General features: G+C 40.8%; 1 protein-coding gene across 1 annotated transcript; it reads right to left on the bottom strand.

Annotated features, from left to right (window-relative positions):
- Positions 1-3,153: 3,153 nt before the first annotated feature.
- LOC106093689 (cilia- and flagella-associated protein 44) lies at positions 3,154-25,663 on the bottom strand. Its single transcript, XM_013260809.2, has 12 exons — positions 25,472-25,663; positions 25,243-25,405; positions 24,411-25,178; positions 21,202-22,027; positions 20,922-21,141; positions 20,216-20,857; positions 16,312-16,425; positions 14,769-16,075; positions 10,103-10,407; positions 8,339-8,761; positions 4,185-4,409; positions 3,154-4,117 (listed from the first exon to the last, which is right to left on the bottom strand). Exons 1-12 carry the CDS (start codon positions 25,552-25,554, stop codon positions 3,239-3,241), a joined length of 5,955 nt encoding a protein of 1,984 aa, XP_013116263.2. The 5' UTR covers positions 25,555-25,663; the 3' UTR covers positions 3,154-3,238.
- Between the last annotated feature and the right edge of the window lie 96 nt (positions 25,664-25,759).

Genomic DNA, 25,759 nt, shown 5'->3' with positions numbered 1-25,759 from the left:
TTTGGGCGTTTGCTTTGGTGGAATTTGTGTGCAGAGTTGGTCAACGTCTTTTCTCCACTTTTCATTCTGCTTTGGCTTTAAGAAATAAATTGACATATCTTAAGGTTCGGTACGCACCTCTAGCGAAGTTTTCGGTTGCAGCCAACATATTTATTATGGCTCCACTGGAAAATAGTTGTGTAGGCTACAATAGGGCGATAAACAACGATGAATTATTTTGCCCGATTTGTAAAAATGTTTGGCTAATAAAGTTCGTATTGTGCTAAAATCAACATTTAGCAAATAACATTATGTTGCACGGACCTTTCGCTATATTAAAATATGGTCCGATATGGACCACATTTCATGAGTAGTGGTCTAAAAGAACTCACTGGGTAGGAGTCTAATAGAACTCATTGGGTAGGTGTCTAATAGAACTCACTGTGCCAAATTTTATAGAAATCCGATGAAAATGAGCAATTTATTGCCTCAAGGCTTTAGGTCGAAAGATCGTTATATATAGCAGGTTCATATACAAGATATCTGCAAAATTATAAATACCCAGCTTTTGGGTATACATGGGTAAATACCCGGGTATTTACCCATTTTACCGGGTAAATACCTTTTTGGTATATCCATCGCCCATCTCTAAAGATTGAGTTAAAACTTGAATCGGACAAGACTCATTGAAATGTGAAATGTTGCCGTCTGTCCCTTAATGGATGTTAATGGAATGTTCGTAGACTAATTGGAATTTTCCTCTTTGCGTTTGTTGAAAGGGCAAAATACATCGGTGTATTGCTGAGCAGGAAATTGAAAAGGCAACTCCTGCCCTATACACCTGCAAGAGATCCATTGGCAAAAATTGGTGGTTTAAACCGCGTGCCATTCACTAGGTATATACGGCAGTTGTCAGACCTATAATTCTATATGGTGTTTCGGTTTGGTAAACGGCGCTACTAAAGTCCACATACTGTTCAATACTCAGCCGGATTCTAAGAATGGCTTATTCGTGCATCACAGCCGCACTGAGGACTACGCCATCTGATGCACTGAATTTAATGCTACACCTAATGCCTCTGGATTTGAAAAATTTGGATCGGCCTATAAATAGAGTGTTGAAAAGCAATATGAAATTTAGCTCTTACTTTATGACCAAATGTTACCGCCGATGGGTCAGTTCCTGGAACCAGTAGCGACCACAATTTTCAATACAAAGTTTGAGGTATCTTTACCAATTATCCAGTATCAGAAGAATTTTGGCAATTATTTTATTTTTAAAAAAAGGGGGTACCCTCCCTTCAAAAAAAAATTAAATCCTGGCTATATCCAAATCTGGGCCGATCTTAGTCATATCATATAGGGATGTCGAAGGGTCTAACACAACTCGCAATCCCAAATTTTAGAGAAATTTGACAAAAAAAATTGACCTATTATGGGCCCAAAACCTAAAATCTAGAGATCGGTGTATATGACACCTATATCCAAATCTGGCCGGATCTATGCCAAAAATTTCGAGGGGCCTAACATAATCCGCCGCCCTAAATTTCAGCGAAATCGGATAATAAATGCGCCTTTTATGGGCCAAAGACCTTACAGTCTACGGTCTATGCATCTGCGCCGTATTGAACATGGGTGTTGAGAGGCATAACATAACTCACTATCCGAAATTTCAGCGAGATCGGATAACAAATCCGATTTTAATGGGCATAAGATCTTAAATCGACAGATCGGTCTATGTAGAGGCTATATCTAGATAATGTTTGATGTAGCCCATTTTCGAACATGAATTGCCTATGGACAAAAAAGAATTTGTGTAAAGTTTCAGCTCAATATTTGGTCATGTGGGACTACGGACAGTGTGTTACCCTTGCACAATGTTCCAGGCAGTGTGGATTACGCATGGCCTAAGCCTCTTTTTAATAGAAATAACTGCACCTCTTTCATCATAGAACCGAGAGATCCTTCCAATAAATAAATATGTTCTCAGACAACCGGGCAGTATTTCAAATGCCTGGAGAACGTATTTCTGAATTCAAAAACCGCCCTCGACTTTCGCAGATCTCTCAACGAGATGGCTGAACAGTTCAAAATTCACATGTTCTGAGTTTCGGACCCAAAATATTATTAAAAGGCAAAGTAATGAAAATGCTTTTTAATTATACCCACCACCGAAGGATGGGGGTATATTCATTTTGTCATTCCATTTCCGACCCTATATAGTATATATATTCTTGATCAGCGTAAAAATCTAAGACGATCTAGACATGTCCGTCCGTCTGTCTATTGAAATCACGCTACAGTATTCAAAAATAGAGATATTGAGCTGAAACTTTGCACAGATTCTTTTTTTGTCCATAAGCAGGTTAAGTTCGAAGATGAGCCATATCGGACTATATCTTGATATAGCCCCCATATAGACCGATCCGCCGATTTAGGGTCTTAGGCCCATAAAAGCCACATTTATTATCCGATTTTGCTAAAATTTGGGACAGTGAGTTGCGTTAGGCCCTTCGACATCATTCATCAATTTGGCCCAGATCGGTCCAGATTTGAATATAGCTGCCATATAGACCGATCCTCTGATTTGGGGTCTTAGGGCCATAAAAGCCACATTTATTATCCGATTTTGCTGAAATTTGGGACATTGAGTTATATTAGGCCCTTCGACATCATTCGTCAGTTTGGCCCAGATCGGTTCAGATTTAGATATAGCTGCCATATAGACCGATCCTCCGATTTAGGGTCTTAGGCCCTTAAAAGCCACACTTATTATCCGATTTTGCTGAAATTTGGGACAGTGAGTTGTGTTAGGCCCTTCAACATCCTTCGTCAATTTGGCCCTGATCGGTTCAGATTTGAATATAGCTGCCATATAGACCGATCGCTCGGTTTTAGGTTTTGGGGCCATAAAAGGCGCATTTTTTGTTCGATATCGCTGAAATTTGAGATAGTGAGTTGTCTTAGCCCCTTTGACGTCTTTTTGGCCCTGATCGGTTCAGATTTGGATATAGATGCATATAGACCCAACTCTCGGTTTTAGGTTTTGGGGCCATAGAAGGCGCGTTTATTGTCTGAAATCGCTGATATTTGGGATTTTGATGAAATGAGGTTTACATATATACCCGAGGTGGTGGGTATCCAAAGTTCGGCCCGGCCGAACTTGTTTTATATTTTTTACAAAATGGTAATACAAATTTTATTATTTTTTTATATAAATGACACTTGATTTGTTTTACATCTAAAAATGAATTTATGTCTAAGATGGCCCTTTGGATTTCATCGAAACACTAACAGAACCAATGGAGCATCGAACGCTCAAAGCATTTTGAGGTCTTCGTTTGCTGCATTCCTTTTGTACACGGACAGCTAAATTTCTTATTGGAATGGCAGTGATGGCATCTAACAAATTGGCCTTGGCATATTCCACAACCTTGTCAACCAAACCCTCAATGTTAATGCAACGGCCATCAAAGTAGGGCTCCTTCTCCAAATTGTCTGCAATAAAACGCACCGTATCGTCACTTTGAAACTCTTCCAAAGGTAGAATTTCAATCAATTCCTTGAACATGTGTATTAGCATAAATTGTGTCTTATTAAGGATGCCCGTAGTTTGTTGCAGAGCTTCTCGGGCATTGTCAAAGATACCAGAGATGACATCTTCAGTATTAACATCGGAACGCTCATAGTCGAAAACGGCCAATATTTCATTAAACATTTTCTCCAAATGATCGCGAGTCAAGACGACCAAATATTTCTTGGGCATTAGTGTTTGAAGATTTTCAATAATACAATTCATGATGTCATCGGTAACCACGCCTTCGAAGCTGTAGGCGGCTTGACCCAAATATCGGGTAACTTTGTTGGCATAACGCCTAACATTCTCTCTGGAGGTCATTTTCCCAAAATGTTGTAAGAATAACTTTTGAACAACCTTCTGGCAACGATCCATTATAAACTCATCGGGGATGAGCCGACGAGCCTGATAAGCATCTGCCTGAAAGATCTCTGGGCATGTATTAGCCCCATCTGTGGGTATGGTTTCTTGATTATTAGAGGCAGCAGCTTCACCAGATTCTCCATCGATTTGAAGGGGCTTTGCCTTCATGCGCAATGTGCATATTTCTCGTTCTAAAATCTTAAGATAGGTAAGGAAAGAAACATGAAGTACAGATGCAGGAAGTTAATTTGTAAATTAGAGTTACCCGGATCTGTTCCTTTTGCTCCCTTTCGATTAAAGTCAATTTCTCAATATCCTTATCTATAGAGAGACCAGGACGTTTTGCCCATTTTTCATAATTTTTCTGCTGACAGACGAGTAGTTTCTCCAGAAATGTTTTCTCCTCGGTTAGTATGGCCAAAATATTCAATTTATCGCAATGCATTTGGGTTTCTTTAATAAGCTCTTCCTGAGCAATGGCCAGTTCAGTCTGTAAGAAAAAAAAGAATGTAATCAGAAAACAATATAGAGTATATTGCCCACTCTACGAAGTCGAACCTAAAGGACTTATGATAAGAACATGAGTATGGTTGAGCTAAAAACTGGAAAATTTTCCACGAACTTTCTTTCATTCAGAAACAGCGGGGAGACTTTTACCACGCCAATGAATGTTGTACGATTCATGTTCTACTTCAATGATAATGGACCTCCTTCAAATAGTCGAGTCAACAATATTGTAATTGTCTGTCAGCTTATTTTACCAGTGGGCAGAGACCTGTAATAACGGACACTACACCCGACACGTTACAGCTTTGAGCAACACAGGCAGGCTGGAACTTTGAGGTCCGATCTGTATGGTGCTCAAAGCTGTTACGAGAAGCTAAGCTGCGAGCTACCTGGCGGGTCCTCAGGTTGCGGATAGTGAAATGCTCCATACGGAGTAGCTGCAACGGCAGTCGCGGACAATCAGCGGTATTGAGCGGAGAGTCTCAGTGAGAGGCCGGGCCTCACCGGCACTTGCATAAATACTGAGTGCCTATGATCCTCGATATGGCAAGGCGTGTTTTTGGCACATTTATAAACCAATAGCCACCATGTTCCCGCGGCGATCGGTACCGTGGACCGGAGCCTACTAGTCACCAACAGCAGCTTGACGAGGAATGCCACCCCCACATACAAATATGGCTACAACAACACCGGACCCTACGAATGAGACTTCTATTCCAACCAATGAGAGAAAAGCAATAAACCACGTATCGGCTGTTGAACTAAAATTAGATCTTTTTGCGTACTTTTCTAATAAAAATTTGCAGGTCGGCCAACACGGGATAGCGATTAGCTCCACACGGGCTGGAACTTTGGGCTCCGACTTGTGTGGTGTTCGTTGCTATCACAGGAAGCTTAGCTGGAAGTTACCGGGCGCGTCCACAGGTTGAGGATAGTTGAAAGATTTTATGCGGAGTAGCTGCAAATGCGGCCGCGACAGTGATTTCGAGAGAAGACTCCCAGTGAGGGGTCAGGTGGCACTAGCTCTTAATTAAATACTCGAGATTACAAGGCGAGTTATTGGTACCTTCAAATAACCAATGACCAACATCAGCATCTGTTCCCAGATTAGTAGCGACTCGAGGCGGTCGTCGGATCTTGGAGCCAGCGGCTCGCGACATCGAGGGATACATGTGCAATCCCACAAAACCCATGCGGTTGGGGCGCTGGGCCAGTAACCCGCTCCCGGAAAACTATAAGAATTGCTTTGAGAAACAAAACAAGTAAAAGCGTGCGAAGTTCGGACGGGCCGAATAATGGGAACCCAGAACCGAATAATCAGAACGTCGAGACGAACAAGAATATCTAAACTTTATGGGGTCCTAAACGACATTTTCGAGGTCTTATAAACGGAATGACTAGATTAGTATACCCCTATCTTATGGTGGTGGGTATAAAAATGGAAAAAACGGATCCCCCAAGCGTTGACGACCCATGCAAACGGGAATAGTATCATGATTTGCGGATCTGCACCTGGAATATCAGGACTCTTAATGGAGAAGGTGCAGTATACGCATTGGCGGAGGTATTGGAGAAATACAAGGCAGATATTACCGCCTTACAGAAAGTGCGATGGACTGGGTATGGCGACACTACAACACCACACGGTGACGAACTATACCATAGCTGCCATAACACGAGGCATGAATTTGGCTGGGGATTTGTGGTAAGTCGGAGACTGAAACACATTGTCTCCAGTTTTACTCCGGTGGATGAGAGGCTTGCCACAATTCGCATAAAAGCCAAATTTTTCAATATCAGCCTTATTTGGGCCCATGCCCCGACGGAAGACAAGAACGAGCAGACCAAGGATATTTTCTACTAGCGCCTAGAGAGAGAATATGATCGCTGCTCCGCCCATGATATTAAAACCGTTCTGGGAGATTTTAATGCGGAAATAGGGAAGGAAGACATCTTTGGTCCAATAATCGGAAAATTAAGCCTCCACGAGATAACGTCCGGTAATGGGTTGAGGCAGATAAATTTCGCTGCAGCAAAACACGTGGTGGTTAGTAGCATCAGATTTCTACATACAAATATTCACAAAGACACATGGCTGTCACCTGATCAAAACACAACGAACCAATTTTATCACGTTGGCATAGATGGAAGGCATTCCATCCATCCGGATGTTAGATGTACTGTCAATGCTTGGAGAAAATATAGATTCGTATCATTACCCCGTGGCAGCAAAGGTTCGCACCCGTTTGAGTATGGCGAGAAAAGTACGATCTGACACTACTCGGAAGCTAGACATTGAAAAGCTGCAAACGCAAGAGATGACAACGGCATACTCCACTCGACTGACCCAACTGCTTGATGAAAGCACTCCTTGCTCCGATGATATAATGGCGTAATGACAAACCATTGCCTACTCAATGGAAAATGCCGCGAAATCCGTGCTTGGGTACCGGAAGCCTCCCCAAGAAACCCATGGTACGACCAAGAGTGTCGAGATGCTACTAAAGACAAGAATGCGGCATACCCTGCAATCAGTACCAATGAAGGAGAGGTATTGGAAGATGAAGAAGAGGTATCGGGAGAAGAGGAAAGAGGAGAAACGTCTATTCCTCAGAAAGAAAAAGGAAATGGAAAGACGTAAGTGTGAGCGAATTGAGATGTAGAAGAGTCAGAATGAAGTCTGGACATTCTACCAAAGAATCAAACATCAAACTGATGGCTTTGGTACAGGCACATCCTCCTGCAGAGACAAATAAGGAAATCTGGTAGCTGATACAGATCGTGTGCTAAGGAAACGGAAAGAACATTTTACCTATCTGCTAGTGTCCGACGTTGGCGACGAAGAGGATATCGCAGAACCAATTACTGATGTTGGTATATAATGTTTACCTCCTAGTCAGAATAAGGTCCAAGTAGCTGTGACCCGACTAAAGAACAACAAGGCAGCAGGAGCCGATGGGGGCGACACGCTTATAAGCCGTATGTATCAGCTTATCTGTGCGATCTGGCTAAAAGATCGCATACCCGATGAGTGTAACCTCAGAATACTATGTCCGGTACACAAGAAAGGAGACAAGAGGGAATGTGCCAACTACAGAGGAATAAGTCTCCTCCCCATCGCATACAAGATACTCTCGAACGTACTGTGTGAAAGATAAAAACCTAAAGTCAATGAGATAATTGGGACCTATTTACGCGGCTTTAGACCTGGTAAATTCACTCTGGACCAGATATTCACACTGCGCTAAATCCTGTAAAAGACCCGAGAAGGACAGCGCAATTCTTACCATTTCTTTGTTGACTACAAAGCCTTTTCGATAGCCCTATACGTTCAAAGCCACCGTAACACAGAGGTTAGCATCATAGGTGGCTATGACGCTGAACGCCTGGGTGCGACTCCTGACGAGACCATATGAAAATATTTTCAGCGGTAGTTAGCCCCTCCTAATGCTGGCGACATTTGTGAGGTACCATGCCATGTAAAAACTTCTCTCCAAAGAGGTGTCGCACTGCGGCACGCCATTCGGACTCGGCTTTAAAAAGGAGGCCCCTTATCATTGAGCTTAAACTATAATCGGACTGCAATCATTGATATGAGAGAAGTATCCCCTATTCCTTAATGGAATATTCATAGGAAATTTAGTAGGCAGTTAAAATTTAGTTGAGTCACATAATCTAGGAGCGTTCACAGCCCCCAATTTGTGACCATCTGTCATCTATTGTCCTTAACTCAAAGAATTAGCTAATAGGTCGCTGGAGGCATACCCACAGATAACTTTGTACCCAATATCCTGCTTTTCATCTCTGATAAGAGGGACTCTGTGTTGAACCGAAAATGTAAGGAACTTATTTTTGTATAGATCCTTAGCCTTAAGGTTTTACCCTTTAGAATGGTATAATGACTTCACTTACCCTCTTCTCTTTCATTTCCAATTCCAATAAACGCATTTCATCTTCAGCAGTAGTTTCTAGTTCAAAAACATATTTTCGCAATACCTCCTCTTCAAGTTCGTCCAAATCGATGACCATGCCAAATTTCTTCATCATCTCTTGACGTATCAAATCCTCCAATCGATAAATTTCTGAACGCATAAATTTCAAATCTGTATTCAAACGTCGCAAATGTACGATGTTAATGCGATGCAAACGTTTAGTCTCCAAGGTCTCCACTTTTAGCTGATCCACACGACCCTGTAAATTCATTAGCAGAGTTGAATCGAAAAGTACCGCTTTGCTGAGATCACGATAATCTTCACCCTCACGGAAATGTTGAAGTTGATGCATATGGAGTACAACTGCCACATGTACTTTATTTAACTCCAATTGACGTTTGCGCTGAGAGTAGAGAGGGACAAGAAAAAATTTGAAAACTGGTAAAAGCGTGCTTCAGTTCGGCTGAATCTTGGGAACCCACCACCATGGATTCTGCTAAAATATGGGAGCTATATAGACCGACTTGGACCGTACTTGATACAGTTGTAGAGAGTCTCAGCCAGAGAGAGTTTCAGCCAAATCGAGCAAAAATTGCGGCTTCCAGGTGCTCAAGAAGTCAAATCGGCAGATCGGTTTATATGGAAGCTATATCAGGTTCTTGACCGATTTAAACCTTACTTAGCACAGTTGTTAGAACAGAACACCGCATGAAATATATCAGCCAAATCGGATGAAAATTGAGGCTTCCATGGGTTCAAGAAGTCAAATCGGGAGATCGGTTTGTATGTGAGCTATATCAGGTTAGAGATCCGATTCCGACCGTACTTGGCATAGTTATTGGAAGTAATATTAGAACTCCATGTGCAAAATTTCAGCCAAATCAGTGAAAAATTGAGGCATCCAGGGGCTCAAGAAGTCAAATCGGGAGATCGGTTTATATGGGAGCTTTATCAGGTTCGTGACCGATTTGGACCGTACTTGGTATAGTTATTGGAAGTAATAACATAACACTATGTGCAAAATTTCAGTAAAATCGGGAGATCGGTTTATATGGGAGCTATATCAGGTTTGTGACCGATTTTGACCGTACTTGACACAGTTGTTCGAAGTCATAACACAATACTATATGCAATATTGCGGCTTCCAGGGGCTCAAGAAGTCAAATCAGGAGATCGGCTTATATGGAAGCTACATCCAAATCTGAACCGATTTGCAATCCCCAATGACCTACATCAATATTAAGTATCTGCGCAAAATTTCAAGCGGCTAGCTTTACGCGTTTGACCGCTATCGTGATTTCGACAGACGGACGGACGGACATGGTTAGTTCGACTCAGAACGTCAAGAATATATGTACTTTATGGGGTCCTAGATCAATATTTCGAGTTGTTACAAACCGAATGACTAGATTAGTATACCCCCTTCCTATGGTGATGGGTATGAAAATGCAGCGTTTCGATGATGGAGACGATTCTAAAAAACCGAACACAGAACCATGGTGCTGTGTTCTTCTAAATCCCAGCGCGGATCGGAGTGTGAATCTCTCATCTCGACAAAATGACCAAAAAGTATTGAGGCAGAGGCCCCTGGTCGATAAAAACTCCAGCGGGTCAATCCGGTACACACAAAAGGCTGCCATGGGATCGTAGCAATTCGATGTTTATTTATAGCAGAACCCATGATGATTGATTACTCAGATTCGGCAGGACCGAATTAAGCACGTCTTTATTTGCTTTTCTTTACCCTAAATTCCAATAGTTTTTCATTTTCCTCACTGAAGACATTCTCATGATGTTTCTTTTTCATTTGGGCTGCTTTGACTTCTTCCTTCTTAATATCGATTTGTCGGAGGGCCTCACTTAACGCCCTCTCCATATCATGCCTATCGGAACGTAGCTTAAAAGCCAATTCGTACATATGTCGCTCTAACCCGGCGGGACAATGAGATTCATCCAATCGTATGGTAGTCACATCTGTTGAATCAATGCTCTTTGTATCATCCTCATCTTCGCTTGATGATTCGTCAGCAGAAGAAGATTCAGATGATTCTGAAAGGAAATGAAAATAAAACGTAAAAGGATATAAAGATTGATTTTTTAAGAGCTATAGGAATACATAAAATTCAGGAAAATAAATGAAAACTTTATTTGAATCGATAATACGGTCCATATAATTTAATGTTTGAAAATTATATCATGCAAATGTTGACCATAGTCCATTGTAAACCTTTACTTCCCATTGTAATTAAGATAAAGTATATCATATGACCTTTTTGTAAAATTCCATAATGTTAGTGGTTCGAATTTTTTGCCTTTATCTTTTGACCTTTTCATAGGGGTTGCAATTGACCATAACGATTAACAGCAGATGCTAAGGTTTCTCAAAGTAAAAGTCGATAAAAAATTATCCACCCTGCTATGCCTAAATGAAAACATAAACACGTCGGGCCTTACTCATTAATTTAGGTGTTGTGGATAAGACGGTTCTCTGCAGTACTGCCATCTATTTCTAGTTGTCAACGCAAAAGTACTGCAGTTAATATGAAAACTACAATAATTTATTGTAGCAACGACAACAACCACCACAATTTAGATGTGTTTTGTAAGCATTTGCTTATGAAACACATCTTTTTGTTCTTCGGTGTATTTACTTCGCATATTGCTTTTCTACAAAAATTCAATACAAATAGCACCTTCAACACTATGGCCGACGGAAGTGTGTGTCTTCTGTTTGTGATGGCACGTAGCTGAACATTGATCGCTAGACCGTTATTAGTGTTTGCAGATCTGCTCAGTGGGCATCCGTCACACTATTGTTCTCCCAACATAAATTTGCCTTGGCAGATGCTTGGTGCTGAAGTTCATGTGTTGGTTTCCTGTTGCATCGACGGCGGGTCGAAACGCACAGTTAAGCATTGTTCCGTCAGGTGTTTCTGGCAACGGTGGTGGTTCGCGCTGCCATTCTGACCCAAGGCTTCTGGCGGTGTGCAATTGCTGCGAGACCGGCATAGAATTTCCCAGTCTGTCGTTTTCAAAATTTCTTAGTTAAGTAACTTGGTAGCTTAGCTTCGGATTTTCGTAAATTTGCAGTTCAGAACACTTCCACATAAGTGGCATTGCCGAGCAATTTGCCCATTAATTTTGCATTTTTTAAACAAGGTATTTTTATTTTTGTAATAGTGTCTATACGGCAAATGGTGAAAATAAATCAACAACTTATTGATTTATTAATTCTAAGCAGTGCAAAATAATGTTCTAGACATTTGTAGAGGAGGACATGGGCTTTAAGAAATATTGGGTTGCCCAAAAGTAATTCCGGATTTTTTAAAAGAAAGTAAATGCATTTTTAATAAAACTTAGAATGAACTTTAATCAAATATACTTTTTTTACACTTTTTTTCTAAAGCAAGCTAAAAGTAACAGCTGATAACTGACAGAAGAAAGAATGCAATTACAGAGTCACAAGCTGTGAAAAAATTTGTCAACGGCGACTATATGAAAAATCCGCAATTACTTTTTGGGGAACCCAATATATTGTTGTTGGTCCATAGTTTAAGTATATTCGGTCGATGTCTACGCGGCAAAATAGTGAAAATAAGTAACTTTTGATTTATTAATCTAAACAGTACAAGGTTCTGGACATTTGTAGAGAAGGACCTGGTCCATTGTTGGTCCATAGTTTAAATACAGGGTGGGTCTCTTCTAGCCAGCGGTAGACCTCTTCAAGTCTAGATTAGGCCACATAGTTTTGGAATGCTCACAGCCCCCTCTTTGTGACCATCTATCATTCGTTGTCCTTTGGGCCTGATCTTGAAAACTTAGCTTACATGTTGCTGGAGGCATACCCATAGATTCCAGTATCCCTGGAATGTGTAGGGTAGTTCCTAGTCTCGCAAGTTCGCCCGCTTTACAATTCCCTGGGACATCTCTGTGGCCCGGCACCCAGAACAGATGAATTTTGAACTGTTCAGCCATCTCGTTGAGAGATCTGCGACAGTCGAGGGCGGTTTTTGTGCTCAGAAATACGTTCTCCAGGGATTTAATGGCTGTCTGAGAAGATATTTATGCCAATCGTCGTAGTGACATTATATCTTAGCCATTCCACCACTTCCTTAATTGCAAGGATCTCTGCTTGATACACACTGCAGTAGTCGGGTAACCTTTTCGATATGACCACTTCTAGATCTTTAGAGTACACCCCAAAGCGCAACTGGTCGTGTAATTTGTAACTTCTGTTACCAGGGATATCGCGGTTCCAATCGGTTCTATCAGGAATACTGTCGCAGATCTCTCAACGAGATGGCTGAACAGTTCAAAATTCACCTGTTCTGGGTGCCGGGCCACAGAGATATCCCAGGGAATTGTGAAGCGGACGAGCTTGCGAGTTTATGAATTACCCTACACATTCCAGGGATACTGAAATCTGTGGGTATGCCTCTAGCGACATGTAAGCTGGGCTTTCAGAACCAGGCCCGAAGGACATCGAATGATAGATGGTCACAAAGAGGGGGCTGTGAGCATTTCAAAACTATGTGGCCTAATCTAAACTTGAAGAGGTCTACTGCTTTGCTGTCATTGGCTAGAGCAGACGTTTCAATCATTGTGTCCGTCATGACAGGTGCATATAGCTGTGAGGACATCGAAGAAGAAGAGACTATAGAACACCTTCTTTGTGTGTGTCCCGCAGTAGCGGTCAGAAGGAGTTCCACTTTAGGTTCTCATTTCTTTGAGAACTTGTCTGATTTAGCAGATGTGAACATTCGCAAGTTATTGGGCTTTTTAAAGCGATGTGAACGGTTCAACGGTAGGAACTAGAAGGCATCTTCCTTCTTCTGTTCCTGTGGTATTACAATGGACGAAAACGTCTAAGTGAGTCTGATGACAGACTGCCAGTTAAACCTAACCTTACCTAACCGTGGGCCTGACCGCCATCCGAGTGAACTCACCCTTATGGTGAGCTACCTATTTAACCTAAACATTTCTCAATCAACCTTCCTTCTGTTTAGCGGAATGACTACATCTTCATTCATTTGCCTGAAACTAATGCAACGAAAGAGATCGGAGAAGAAAAAGCTGTGACCATCCAATACGTCACAATCACTTTATTACAATACAACATTAAAACAAGTAAGAGGGTGCTAAGTTCAGCCGGGCCGCATCGCATTTGTCGAGTTCTTTGCGCGGTATCTCTTTTTAGGCAAACAAAGAATATTGAATAAGAACTTTTATGCTATTGGAGCTATATCAATGAATGCTGAACATTGTAGAAGTCATTGAATAATATTTCAGTCCATTCGGATAAGAATTGCGTCTTGTAGCGGCTGAAAAAGCAAAATCGGGAGATCGGTTTATATGGGAGCTGTATCAAGCTAGAGATCGATTCAGATCATATTGGACACGTATGTTGAAGGTCAAGAGAGAAGTCGCTGTACAAAATTTCTGCCAAATCGGATGAGAATTGCGCCCTCTAGCGGCTCAAGAAGTCAAGATCCCAGATCGGTTTATATGGTAGCTATATCAGGTTATATACTGATTTGCGCCATTCTTAGCACAGTTATTGGAAGTTATAACAAAACACCTCATGCAAAATTTCAGCCAAATCGGACTGCGCCCTCTTGCGGCTCAAGACGTCAAGATCCAAGATCGGTTTATATGGCAGCTATAACAGATTATAAACCGATTTGAATCCTACTTAGCACAGTTGTTGGAAGTGATACCACAACACCACGTGGTAATCGGACAAGAACTGCGCCCTCTAGAGGCTCAAGAAGTCAAGATCCAAGATCGGTTTATATGGCAGCTACATCAAAACATGGACGGATTTGGACCATACTTAGCACAGTTGTTGGAAATCATAACAAAATACCACGTGCAAAATTTTAGTCGAATCGGACAAGAATTGCGCTCAAGAAATCAAGATCCAAGATCGGTTTATATGGCAGCTACATCAAAACATGGACCGATTTGAACCATACTTAGCACAGTTGTTGGAAATCATAACAAAATACCACGTGCAAAATTTTAGTCGAATCGGACAAGAATTGCGCCCTCTAGAGGCTCAAGAAGTCAAGACCCAAGATCGGTTTATATGGCAGCTATATCAAAACATGGACCGATTTGGCCCATTTACAATCCTAACCGACTTACACTTAAAAAAGTATTTGCGCAAAATTTCAAGCTCCTAGTTTTTCTCCTTCGAAATTTAGCGTGCTTTCGACAGACAAACGGACGGACGGACATGGCTAGATCGATTTAAAATGACATGACGATCAAGAAAATATAACTTTATGTGGTCTCAGACGCATATTTCGAGGTGTTACAAACAGAATGACGAAATTAGTATACCCCCATCCTATGGTGGAGGGTATAAAAATCAGAAATGTAAACAAGAGATTTTCTTTATTACTTACCATCTCCCGACTTTTGAGGCTTTGGCGGACGCCATTTCTTCTTGAAAATTCTTCGCAAAAAATCAAAAAACTTATGCCCTTTGGTATTGATTTGAAATTTCGATCGTATGTCCAATATTTGTTCATTGAGGCGATCACAATTTTTGCGTAAATCCTCAATTTGTCGATTTAGGGTGTTTATGGAAGTTTGGGTGGCATTTCGTGTCTTCATGGCTGTGTCGGCGTTAGTCAACAATTGATTTTCTATTTGTTCGCTATCACGCAATATGTACAGTTCTTGATTGAGCACAATCAAATAGCTTTGCATGAATTCAGCCTCGAATTTGGTTTGCAAACGAATATCCTCCAATTCATGCAGACGATTATCGAACGTTTTGATATTTTGATGAATGGTATGAATGATACCATCCTGTTCCACCAGCAAATCCAATAGCCAACGATAACGCAATTCAATTAGCCAGGAAGATGTCAATGTGGATGACGAGTCTTTGTTCTCTGGCATGTTAAAATAACCCAAATCCCCGGGCTGTGGTAAATTCTGTAGTTCTGTCAGCAAGGTGGGGCCATTGGGAAAACATTCAAGCTCTTTGACCTGTAAGGCAGCATATATCTCAGATTCATGCAAACCATCTTGGGAAGCAAAACTTTTAATTTTCATGGCCTCCTGTTTGGGCACCATATCCTCCACTCTTTGCTCCAGATACAATATATCTTTAACATTGATATTGCAGCCAGGATGGCAGTGCTCTATTAGATTCAACTCCGGCCATTCCTCATCCACATTAAGTGGCCGTATTTCCATGAGATATTTACGATTCTTCTCTGGCAGATAACGATGGATTTCTTCCAAACGTTTACGTTTCTTTTCTATCATGTTGTACAACTCCTTTTTGGAATCCCTTAAGAGAAATACACGTTTATTGAAATTATCTATGAGGGCATGCAAAGTCTCGCGCAGACTGACTATCTCCTTGTACTTATACGCCAAGGTCTCGTGAGGTTGCGGCTGATATTGCAAGCCCGTTTTTAGTTTATAATCGCCAATACTTTTTTCGGCCTCTTGAATTTTGCGATCATCATCTGGATGATTTCTATTAGGATCCGGTTTCTGTTTGAACATTTTCTCCCAGTTGTATAAGCGTTCCACCTGAAATAGTTGGCGAGAACGATAGCGTGTCAAGAGTCTAAGCATTTTACGACTGAAACGAGGAATTATGGAATTCGGATCACGTCCAAAGAAGAACGTTTCACTGGGCGGTTCTGGCATAGCATCATCCTTTTCTTCAGCCATTGTCATATGGACAGGTCTAAAATAGAAGAGTTAGGAGTGAATGTGGCGTTTTTATCGAGTGGGGTTACTTAATTCTATGACAAATGTTTAGTAATCTTACATTGAGGTATTTTGGCTGGATTCCACTGGAACATTTTCTCTAATGGAGAAGGCAGCATGTTTGTGTATGTGTACAACATTAGTATATTTTTGTGGGGGTAATGACCAAGTTTCTGTGTGGGTGTAACATTGATTTTTTTTTACTGTACTTACATTCGCTTTAAGGCTTCCAAACGCAAACGTTCTTCTATGTCTGCTTTTATAGCTTCGAAATTATCATCTAAGCGCTCCAATCGAAATGAGTACAACACATCATGAGTGCTACAACTGATGCAGATGAAGTAGAATTTTATTATATTTGATGGGTATTAATATAGACACATAAAAACTGAGAGGAGCAAAAAGAAATCCAGGGACATTGACTGTAATGAGACCAGGAGTTCATTTTTATAACCATCACCATAAGATGGGGGCATACTAATCTAGTCTACATACCAAATTTCTGTCAAACCAGCAAAAATTAAAGCTTTTAGGATCCGAACAACAATGATCGAGAGACCGGTTTACATCGGAGCTATTACAGGTTATAGACTGATTTTGGCCGTATTTAGCACAGTTGTTGGAAGTCGTAACAAAACATCGCATGCAAAATTTCAACCTAATCGGACAAAAATTGCGACTTGTAAGAACTCAAGGAAGTCAAATCGGGAGATCGGTTTATAGGGGAGCTATGTCAGGCTATAGGACCGATTTGGACCGTACTTGACACAGTTCTTGGAAGTCATAACAAAACACTACATCCAAATTTTTAGCCAAATGGAACAAAAATTGCGGCTTGTAAGAACTCAAGATTAGGACCCTACTTGGCACAAATGTTGGAAGTTATAAGGGAACACTACATCCAAATTTGTAGCCAAATCGGACAAAAATTGCGGCTTGTAAGGGCTCAAGAAGTCAAAACGGGAAAAGTCAAATATGGGAGCTATATCTAAATTTAAACCGATATGATCCATTTACAATCCTCAATAACCTACATCGATATTAAGTATCTGTGCAATATTTCAAGAGGCTAGCTTAACGCGTTCGACCTCTATTATGATTTCGACAGACGGACGGATGGACATGGTTAGATGGGCTCAGAACGTCGAAGCGATCAAGAATATATATGCTTTATGGAATCTTAGACGAATATTTCGAGGTGTTACAAACGGAATGACTAGATTAGTATACCCCCATACTATGGTGGTGGGTATAAAAGGGTATAAAAAGGTCAAGGGGTTAGCATAACTCACTCTCGCATATTTCAGCGAAATCGGACCATAAATGTCCCATTTATGGGCCCAAGACCTTAAATCGGTCTTGAACAAGTAAAAAGGTGTAAAGTTCGGCCGGGCCGAACTTTGGATACCCACCACCTCGGGTATATATGTAAACCACCTTTCATCAAAATTCGGTAAAAATGTCATACCTTATACTCATATACCTCATACCGATCTGAACTATATACGGCACGGATGTCGAAAAGCCGAACATAAGTCACTGTGTCAAATGTCAGTGAAATCGGATTATAAATGCGCCTTTTATGGGGCCAAGACTTTAAATCGAGATATCGGTCTACATGGCAGCTATATCCAAATCTGGACCGATTTGGGCCAAGTTGCATAAACATGTCGAAGAGCCTAACACTAAGCACTGTCCCAAATTTCGGCGAAATCGGACAATAAATGCCTCTTTTATGGGCCCTAAACCTTAAATCCAGAGATCGGTCTATATGGCAGCTATATTCAAATCTGGACCGATCTGGGCAAAATTGAAGAAGGACGTCGAAGAGCCTAACCAAACTCACTGTCTCAAATTTCAGCGACATCGGACAATAAATGCGTCTTTTATGGCCCCAAAACCAAAAACCTAGATATCGGTCTATATGGCAGCTATATCCAAATCTGGACCGATCTGTGCGATATTGCAGAAGTATGTCAAGGGGCTTAACTTAACTCACTGTTCCAAATTTCGGGGACATCGGGCAATAAATGAGCATTTTATTGGCCCAAAACCATAAATCAAGAAATCGGTCTATATGGCAGCTATATCCAAATTTGAACCGATCTGGACCAAATTGAAGAAATATGTCAAAGGGCCTAACACATCTCACTGTCCCAAATTTCAGCAAAATCGGATAATGAATGTGGCTACTATGGGCCTTACACCATAAATCGGAGGATCGATCTATATGGCAGCTATATCCAAATCTGGACCGATCTGAGCCAAATTAACGAAGGATGTCGATAGGCCTTACGTAATTCACTGCCCCGAATTTCATCATAATCGGATAATAAATGTGGCTTTTGTGGGCCTAAGACCCTAAACCGGAGGATCGGTCTATATGGCAGCTATATCCAAATCTGAACCGATCTGGACCAAATTAAAGAAACATGTCAAAGGGCCTAAGACACCTCACTGTCCCAAATTTCAGCGAAATCGGACCATAAATGTGGCTTTTATGGGCCTAAGACCCTAAATCGGAGGATCGGTCTATATGGCAGCTATATCCAAATTTGGACCGATCTGAGCCAAATTGACATAGGATGTCGAAGGGCCTAACACAACTCACTGTCTTAAATATCAGCAAAATCGGACAATAAATGTGCCTTTTACGGGCCCAAGACCTTAAATCGGCAGATGCGTATATATCGCACCTATATTCAAATCTGGACCGATCTGGGCCAAATTGAAGAAAGATATCGAAGGGCTTAACACAACTCACTGTCCCAAATTTTGGTAAAATCGTACAATAAAAGCGTCTTTTATGGGCCCAAGACCTTAAATCGAGAGATCGGTCTATATGGTAGCTATATCCAACTCTGGACCGATCTAGGCCAAATTGAAGAAGAATGTCGATTGGTCTAACACAACTCACTGTCCCAAATTTCGGCGAAATCAGATAATAAATGTGACTTTTATGGGCCTAAGACCCTATATCGGCGGATCGGTCTATATGGGGCTATATTAAGATACAGTCCGATATAGCCCATCTTCGAACTGAAACTTCTTATAAACAAAAAAGAATCTGTGCAAAGTTTCAGCTCAATAACTCTATTTTTAAAGACTGTAGCGTGATTTCAACAGACACACGGACAGACGGACGGACATGGCTAAATCGTCTTAGATTTTTACGCTGATGAAGAATATATATACTTTATACGGTCGGAAATGGATATTTCCATGTGCTGCAAACGGAATGACAAAATTAATATACCCCCATCCTTCGGGTATAAAAAATTAATTCAATTTTTGTGGAAATTTCGAGGATCTGGGCCAAAATTATTTTACGTTCATAACGTCCATAATACGTTCCATGGTTTTGAGTCGAAAGGACGTAAGGCTTATAAGTATGTAGGCCTTTGCTGTCGCATAACTTGCCTTGTCAGACTTGGGTTTAAATACCAACCTTGCCTCCTACCAGGCTTTCGGAGGATATGCAAGACCTAGGCACGCTGTGAAAATAGTGGCCACATGGGGCGCCAGATGGTCGGCCTCCTTCTGTAGTAATGCCGGAAATATTCCATCAGGTCCGGGTGCAAATGCCTTCCGCAAGGCTTCCTTTACCATAAATTCTTTAATGAAATTTCTTCGATCAACCTTATTATTCCACGACCCTGGTGTCTCCGTGAGTTCCATCGTATCTTATGGAAAATGCGTTTTCATCGAAAGCCTCAACGTATCCTCCGCTGTCTTCGTGCTCCCACTCCCATTTTTTCTTAATTGGTAGTTTTTTATTATTTCCTAAATTTTGCATCTTATTTTTAAGGTCAACAATCTTTTAAAGAAGGTCAAAATCTCGTTGAAGGTTAGAAAATGTACTTTGGAACAAGTAAAACCATGCACAGGTTGGGGATAGTGGCAAGCTCAATATACGGTATATCTGACACTGCTGTCGCTGACAATCAATGGTATCGAGTGGAGAGTCTCAGAGAAGCCGGGCGGCATCGGACCTTGATTAAACACTGAGTGCCTATGATACTTGATATGACAAGGCGAGTTATTGGCGTCTTTAAATAACCAATGGCCAGTTTAATCGACAGGCTGTCATATACTTACATCTAATATTTCAACTTACCCCACATTGGATATCTTTATGGGTATGTGATCCAATTTCTTTATGAAATAATCATACAGCTTTTTCTTGCCCACTTGTGCCACCTCCAGATCATAAGCCAAATCTTCACGCACATCATCCAATTCTGATTGCAATTCATCTTGTATTTGCTTGGTTATGCGTTCATCCATTAATAAATCACGGTGTCCTATACGCAAATCCTCCTCAACATTCATATTCTGTTCGAGTAGATCATTGAATTTCAGCTGCAATGCAGAAATGTCTTCCAACACTTTGCGATCATGAGCAGCAGCCGCCATTTCTTGGCGTTTAATTTCAGCATAGATTTTTTCCTGTTCCAAGGAAGGGTGTGCGGCATCGAAAATGTCTTCTGTGGGAGTAATTTTGGGTGTTATAACTGGCAAGGTTCTTTTTTCAATTTCGATTATGGGTCCAAACCAATTATATACAAACACATTGCCATCAAAGCCTATGCTAATTATAAAACTGCCATCGTGACTAAGTATTAGACTGGGAATAGTGCCATTAAGAGGATTATGCATGCATAGCAAACCATAGTTGCGTAGATCGGTAAAGTCGGAGGGGTTTTTACGTTGTATGCGTATGCCACCATTGCCCATGCCAAATACCAGATATTCCTCACTTGTAAAGATAAAATAAATACGGATGTCATATTGACAAGAGCAAATGTTTATAGCGCACTTACAAATCCAAAAATGAATGAATTTCTATGTCATCAGCATCCTTTATGATTGTCGAATGTACCGGATTCTCAGTTTCCATGGCTAGTTCATAAATGTAACCGGCATCATAGCCCCCCATGGAAACCCATATTGTATTGTTTATTGTTTGTCTTAACCACAATACCGGGTTAGGAGTAGGGGGAATGTGCAAAGGTTCCTCTTCCTCCTCGGGTTCGGAGTCAGCTAAAAGTTGTGAATTCAAATGATTATATGAACAAATGTTTGTAATTTTCATGGTCCTACCTAAAGCACTTTCCATATCGATCTGCAATCCCGGGTTACTGGCTTTCAGTCTTTCAATATCCTCTAGTTTCTGCTGTTTCTTCTTTTCTTTTCTCCTCTTTATTTCCTCTCTGCGCAACTCTCTTCTTATCAAACTCTTGACCGAAATAAACTTTGTGACTTTCATGACCTTTTTATCGGTCAAATTGTAGCTCAAAGTTGTTTGCTCTTCGCTCACCTCCATGGGCAATTGGTATTCATAAATCTCTCCACTCTGACATCCAATAAGAAGCAAGGGTTCCTCATCCTTCCAATAAAAACAATTGGGTATGGCATTGAATTGTATGAAACCCATGGGCTGGAGAAATACGAAAGCATCTTTCTTCTCCGTCAAACTATACAGGAATATAGATCGATCTGCACTACCGGTAATAAGCAGTGAATTGGAAGGATTTATGGTTATGCGTGTCACAGCAGCCGTATGTGCCTTTATTGGTCGTATCAAATGTATGTTGGGTTGGAGCGGTTGGGATAGATCCAAGAAAATTTGTCGTATAACTCCATCCTCAAAGCTGGCCACCAACTCCATGCAGGAATCAGATACTTTAGGACCAAACCATAGAAGATCCGTGCCCACCGCAGTATAGAGTTTCTCCAATATGAGCTTTTCACGCTCATAGTCGTACACCAAAATGCGTCCATCCTGACCTAATGTCATGAGGTGTGTTGATATTGGACTAGTTTGAGCAGCTATGACACGTCCACCATGGCAAGAGTATAGTTTATACGAATCATTGGGTATATCTTTGGTATTCAGATCACAATACCAGACACCGCCACCGCCATCCTGGGAAAGAAGATATAACAAAACAAATTGAAACAAGTAAATACGCATTGAGTTCGGCCGTGCTGAACTTTTGATCCCCACTACCATGGATATAATTATTAACCAAATTTTGATAACACTACTATATTCCTATTAATATCCAAATATAAGCCGGTCTTAATCATATTTGGTTCAGGTGCCGAGAAGCTCTATACAAGTAACAGTTCCAGATTTCAGCTAAATCGGGTAATAAACGCGCCGTTTATGGGATTAAACCCTAAATCTGATGATCGATATGATAGCTATATCTAAATATGGTCCGGTCTGGACCATATTTGGGTTGGACATCAGGAGTCTTAAAGCAGCTCACTGTTTCAAATTTCAGCAAAATCGGAGAATAAATACTCCTTTTATGGTCTTTAGACCCTAAAGTTGAAGATCCGTCTCTCTGGTAGCTATATCTAAATAATGTTCTATCTGGACCATTTTCGGGTCAGATATTGGGAGTCTTAATACAACCCACTGCTCCAAATTTCAGCGAAGTCGGGTAATAAATGCTCCTGTTGTAGGCCTAAGACCCAAAATCGACAGATCGGGCAATATCCAAATAAGTTCCGATCTGAACCATTTTTGGTTTGGATACTGACGGGCCTAATAAAATTCACTGTTCTGAATTTCAACAAAATCGGGTAATAAATGCGCCTGTTATAGGCTTAAGACCTTAAATCGACATATCGGTCTATATGGCAACTATATGTAAATATGGTCCGATATACACCATATTCGGGTCGGATGTCGAAGCCCCTACTGATTGATTCTAATTTCAGCGAAATCGGAGAATAAATGCGCCTTTTATGGTCTTTAGACCCTAAAGTTAAAGATTGGTCTCTCTGGCAGCTATATCTAAATAATGTCCTATCTGGACCATATTCGGGACAGTTGTTGGGAGTTGGTACAACTCCAATGACCTCCAATATTCGTACCAAGTATTGTCTGAATCGGTCTATAACCTGATATTATCTCCCACATAAACTGATCTCCCCATTAACTTTTTGAGCCTCTAGAAGCCACAATTCTTCTCTTAATCGGCTGACTTCTACTATAACCTACAACACCAATATCAGGGATGGTCTGAATAGGTCTATATAGGAGTTTATAATGTAGAGAAAAGAGAGAGAAAAGAGGATATACCGACCCCCGAATATACTTCTTGATTTTGTTATATAATTTTGCCGAAGTTAGCATTCTACTACATAGGCAGAAATGCTACCTTGTGCGTCATGACGGTTCCCTCTTTTGAATCATAAATTCAGCTTTGCCCACCTTGATAATACGGGGTTTTTTTCGGGGACGCTACAAAAATAGACCGATAGGGGCAACAAACGACGCGATATTTTTTGCCGCTCTTTTGATATTTCCCTTCAGTAAAATTTGCCATTTCATTATGGAAGGATTAACTAAACATGGCAGGATACATTACAAATGTAGCCGGCATTAGTAAGGGGATAACCACCGCTGAAAATTTTTGTTGATGTTCACGGCTGGGTTCGAACCCAGGCGTTCGGCGTCATAGGCGGACATGCTAACCTCTGCGCCACATTGGCCTCCATGATGGAAAGATATACGAGTCAACAACGAGTCGAAATTATTAAAATTTACTACCGAAATTCGGAGTCATTGGCCTCAACGTTAAGAACGCTACGTCCAATTGAGCGATGAAGCTCATTTCTGGCTGAATGGCTTTGTCAATAAGCAAAATATTCATTATTGTTCAGACAGCAATCCACACGTACTCATATGTCATAGTTGCATCTCGAAAAAATTATGGTTTGGTACGGTTTATGGACCGGCGGCGTCATTGGACCGTACTTCTTCCGTGATGATTAAGACCGGCATGTTACAGTGAATGGGAATCGCTACCGTTCAATGACAACAGAATATTTTTGGCCCCAGTTGGATGATATGGAGTTGGAGGACATGTGGTTCCAACGGCGCCACAAGTCACAATAAATTTTTTGGAAACCAAGTTTTGAGAACGTGTTATCCCACGAAATGGTCCAGTCGATTGGCCGCCTCGGTCATGCGATTTGACGCTGTTAGACTATTTGCTATGGGGCATAAACTTGACTATGGTATGAACAAATATGGAACGTGAAATTGCAGCAGTATTGGCCGATTTATGCTTGAAACCCGTCGAAAATTAAGTTCAGCGTCTGAGTTACATTCATAATGGCATCTAACGTACTTTCACAGAACTAAAGAAGTTCATTGATATCCACAAATGTTTTCCTTTTATTAAAAAAAAAATTGTAGCGCTCTTATTGAATAACCCGATACCATTAGATTGTTCTATTGAAGGCAATCCCCAGTATTAACGAAATCTTTCTTTAATTTCATAACTTACCAGCACATAATGTCCAAAATCATTAGGATCGAATAATTTAATCTTTTGCATCATTCTTATCTCGCAGTCTCCAACATAAAATTCAAAAATTGGTTCAATCTCCACAAAACGATCATCATCGGGTGGATCAGCCAAGTCCACAGTTTCCCAAAACCATATGCGTACATAACCATCCATAGAAACAGTGGTCACTTCTCCGTTTTCCATAGTTATCCTTACAATGGGTTTGCTATGACAGGCTCGACGACCCTTACGACATATTTCAAATTTAATCAAACCGGCCTCCCACAGCAGCATATTGCCCCACTCACAACCCGAGATGACAGTTTCATCGGCTAGCATGCAAACAGCATAGATGTCGCTAAAGTCTGTCTTGCCAAAGCGCCCAAGATCACCTTGCAGTTTGAGACCCGTAAAGGTATTGGCCATTTTCCAAAACTTTATGTGACTAAGGCCGCATGAGACCAAAAGTATGGGATTAAATCGGGAAAAATGCACATGTAAGACATCATTTTGAAAAGCTTTGGAACGCAACACCACTTCAGTTTTCTCCCATCTCCAGATGGTCAACATAAAATCAGGATAACCAGCTTGCGAAGCAAATAACTCTCCACTAGAGTTATAAGAGCCACAGGTAAATTGCTGTTTAGCAGCACCTTCCAGTTTAATACGTGGCTCTATGCTGGGGTGTTTGTAAATAAAAACCGTAGCTTTAGGTCCATTCTCGCCAATGGTGAGCAATCCTTGATAATTGGAATTATAGTTTTTCTGAAAATTTGAATAAAGAAAATTAACAAAATTAACAATTCTGGCAACATTTGTGCTAAGTTACCGTTATAAAACCCACACCACAGCCAAAGACAGTCTCTCGAAAGGTCACTTCTCTACGGGATATGCTAAAATAGTGTATGTAGGTGCCGGAAGCAAATACCAAGGTATCCTCATCAATTAAGACCATGTTAAACAGGCGTTTGCAATCATATCCAAAGGAGTGCCTGTACATAAAATATTGAGAAATGAATGGCATTACAAACTTCTTGTTACTCTTAAACAAAACTTACTTTAATTTAATCACTTCATTGGCTTCGAATGTAGGTCCAGGGACCTCTTCGTTATCTAGAGAGTCCTCAGATATTTCTCCCATTTTAATTAGAAATGGATGCTCAACTTATCTTCTTAAAAATGCTGGAACAATTTTAATATATTTGTCCTTTTTTTGAGGCGTTTCCTGGGTAAAGTTACCGGCAACTGAAAATAACAAACTCAAATTGTTTTTTTTTAGCTAATATTTTGTATCTAGGGAATTTCCATGGTTACTACATTAAGGAACAAGTACAAATGGCATTAAG

Source organism: Stomoxys calcitrans, chromosome 3 (genome assembly GCF_963082655.1).
Source record: "Stomoxys calcitrans chromosome 3, idStoCalc2.1, whole genome shotgun sequence".
In the NCBI taxonomy this organism is placed as follows: Eukaryota; Metazoa; Arthropoda; class Insecta; order Diptera; family Muscidae; genus Stomoxys; species Stomoxys calcitrans.
This window is presented reverse-complemented; position numbering and strand designations above follow the sequence as displayed.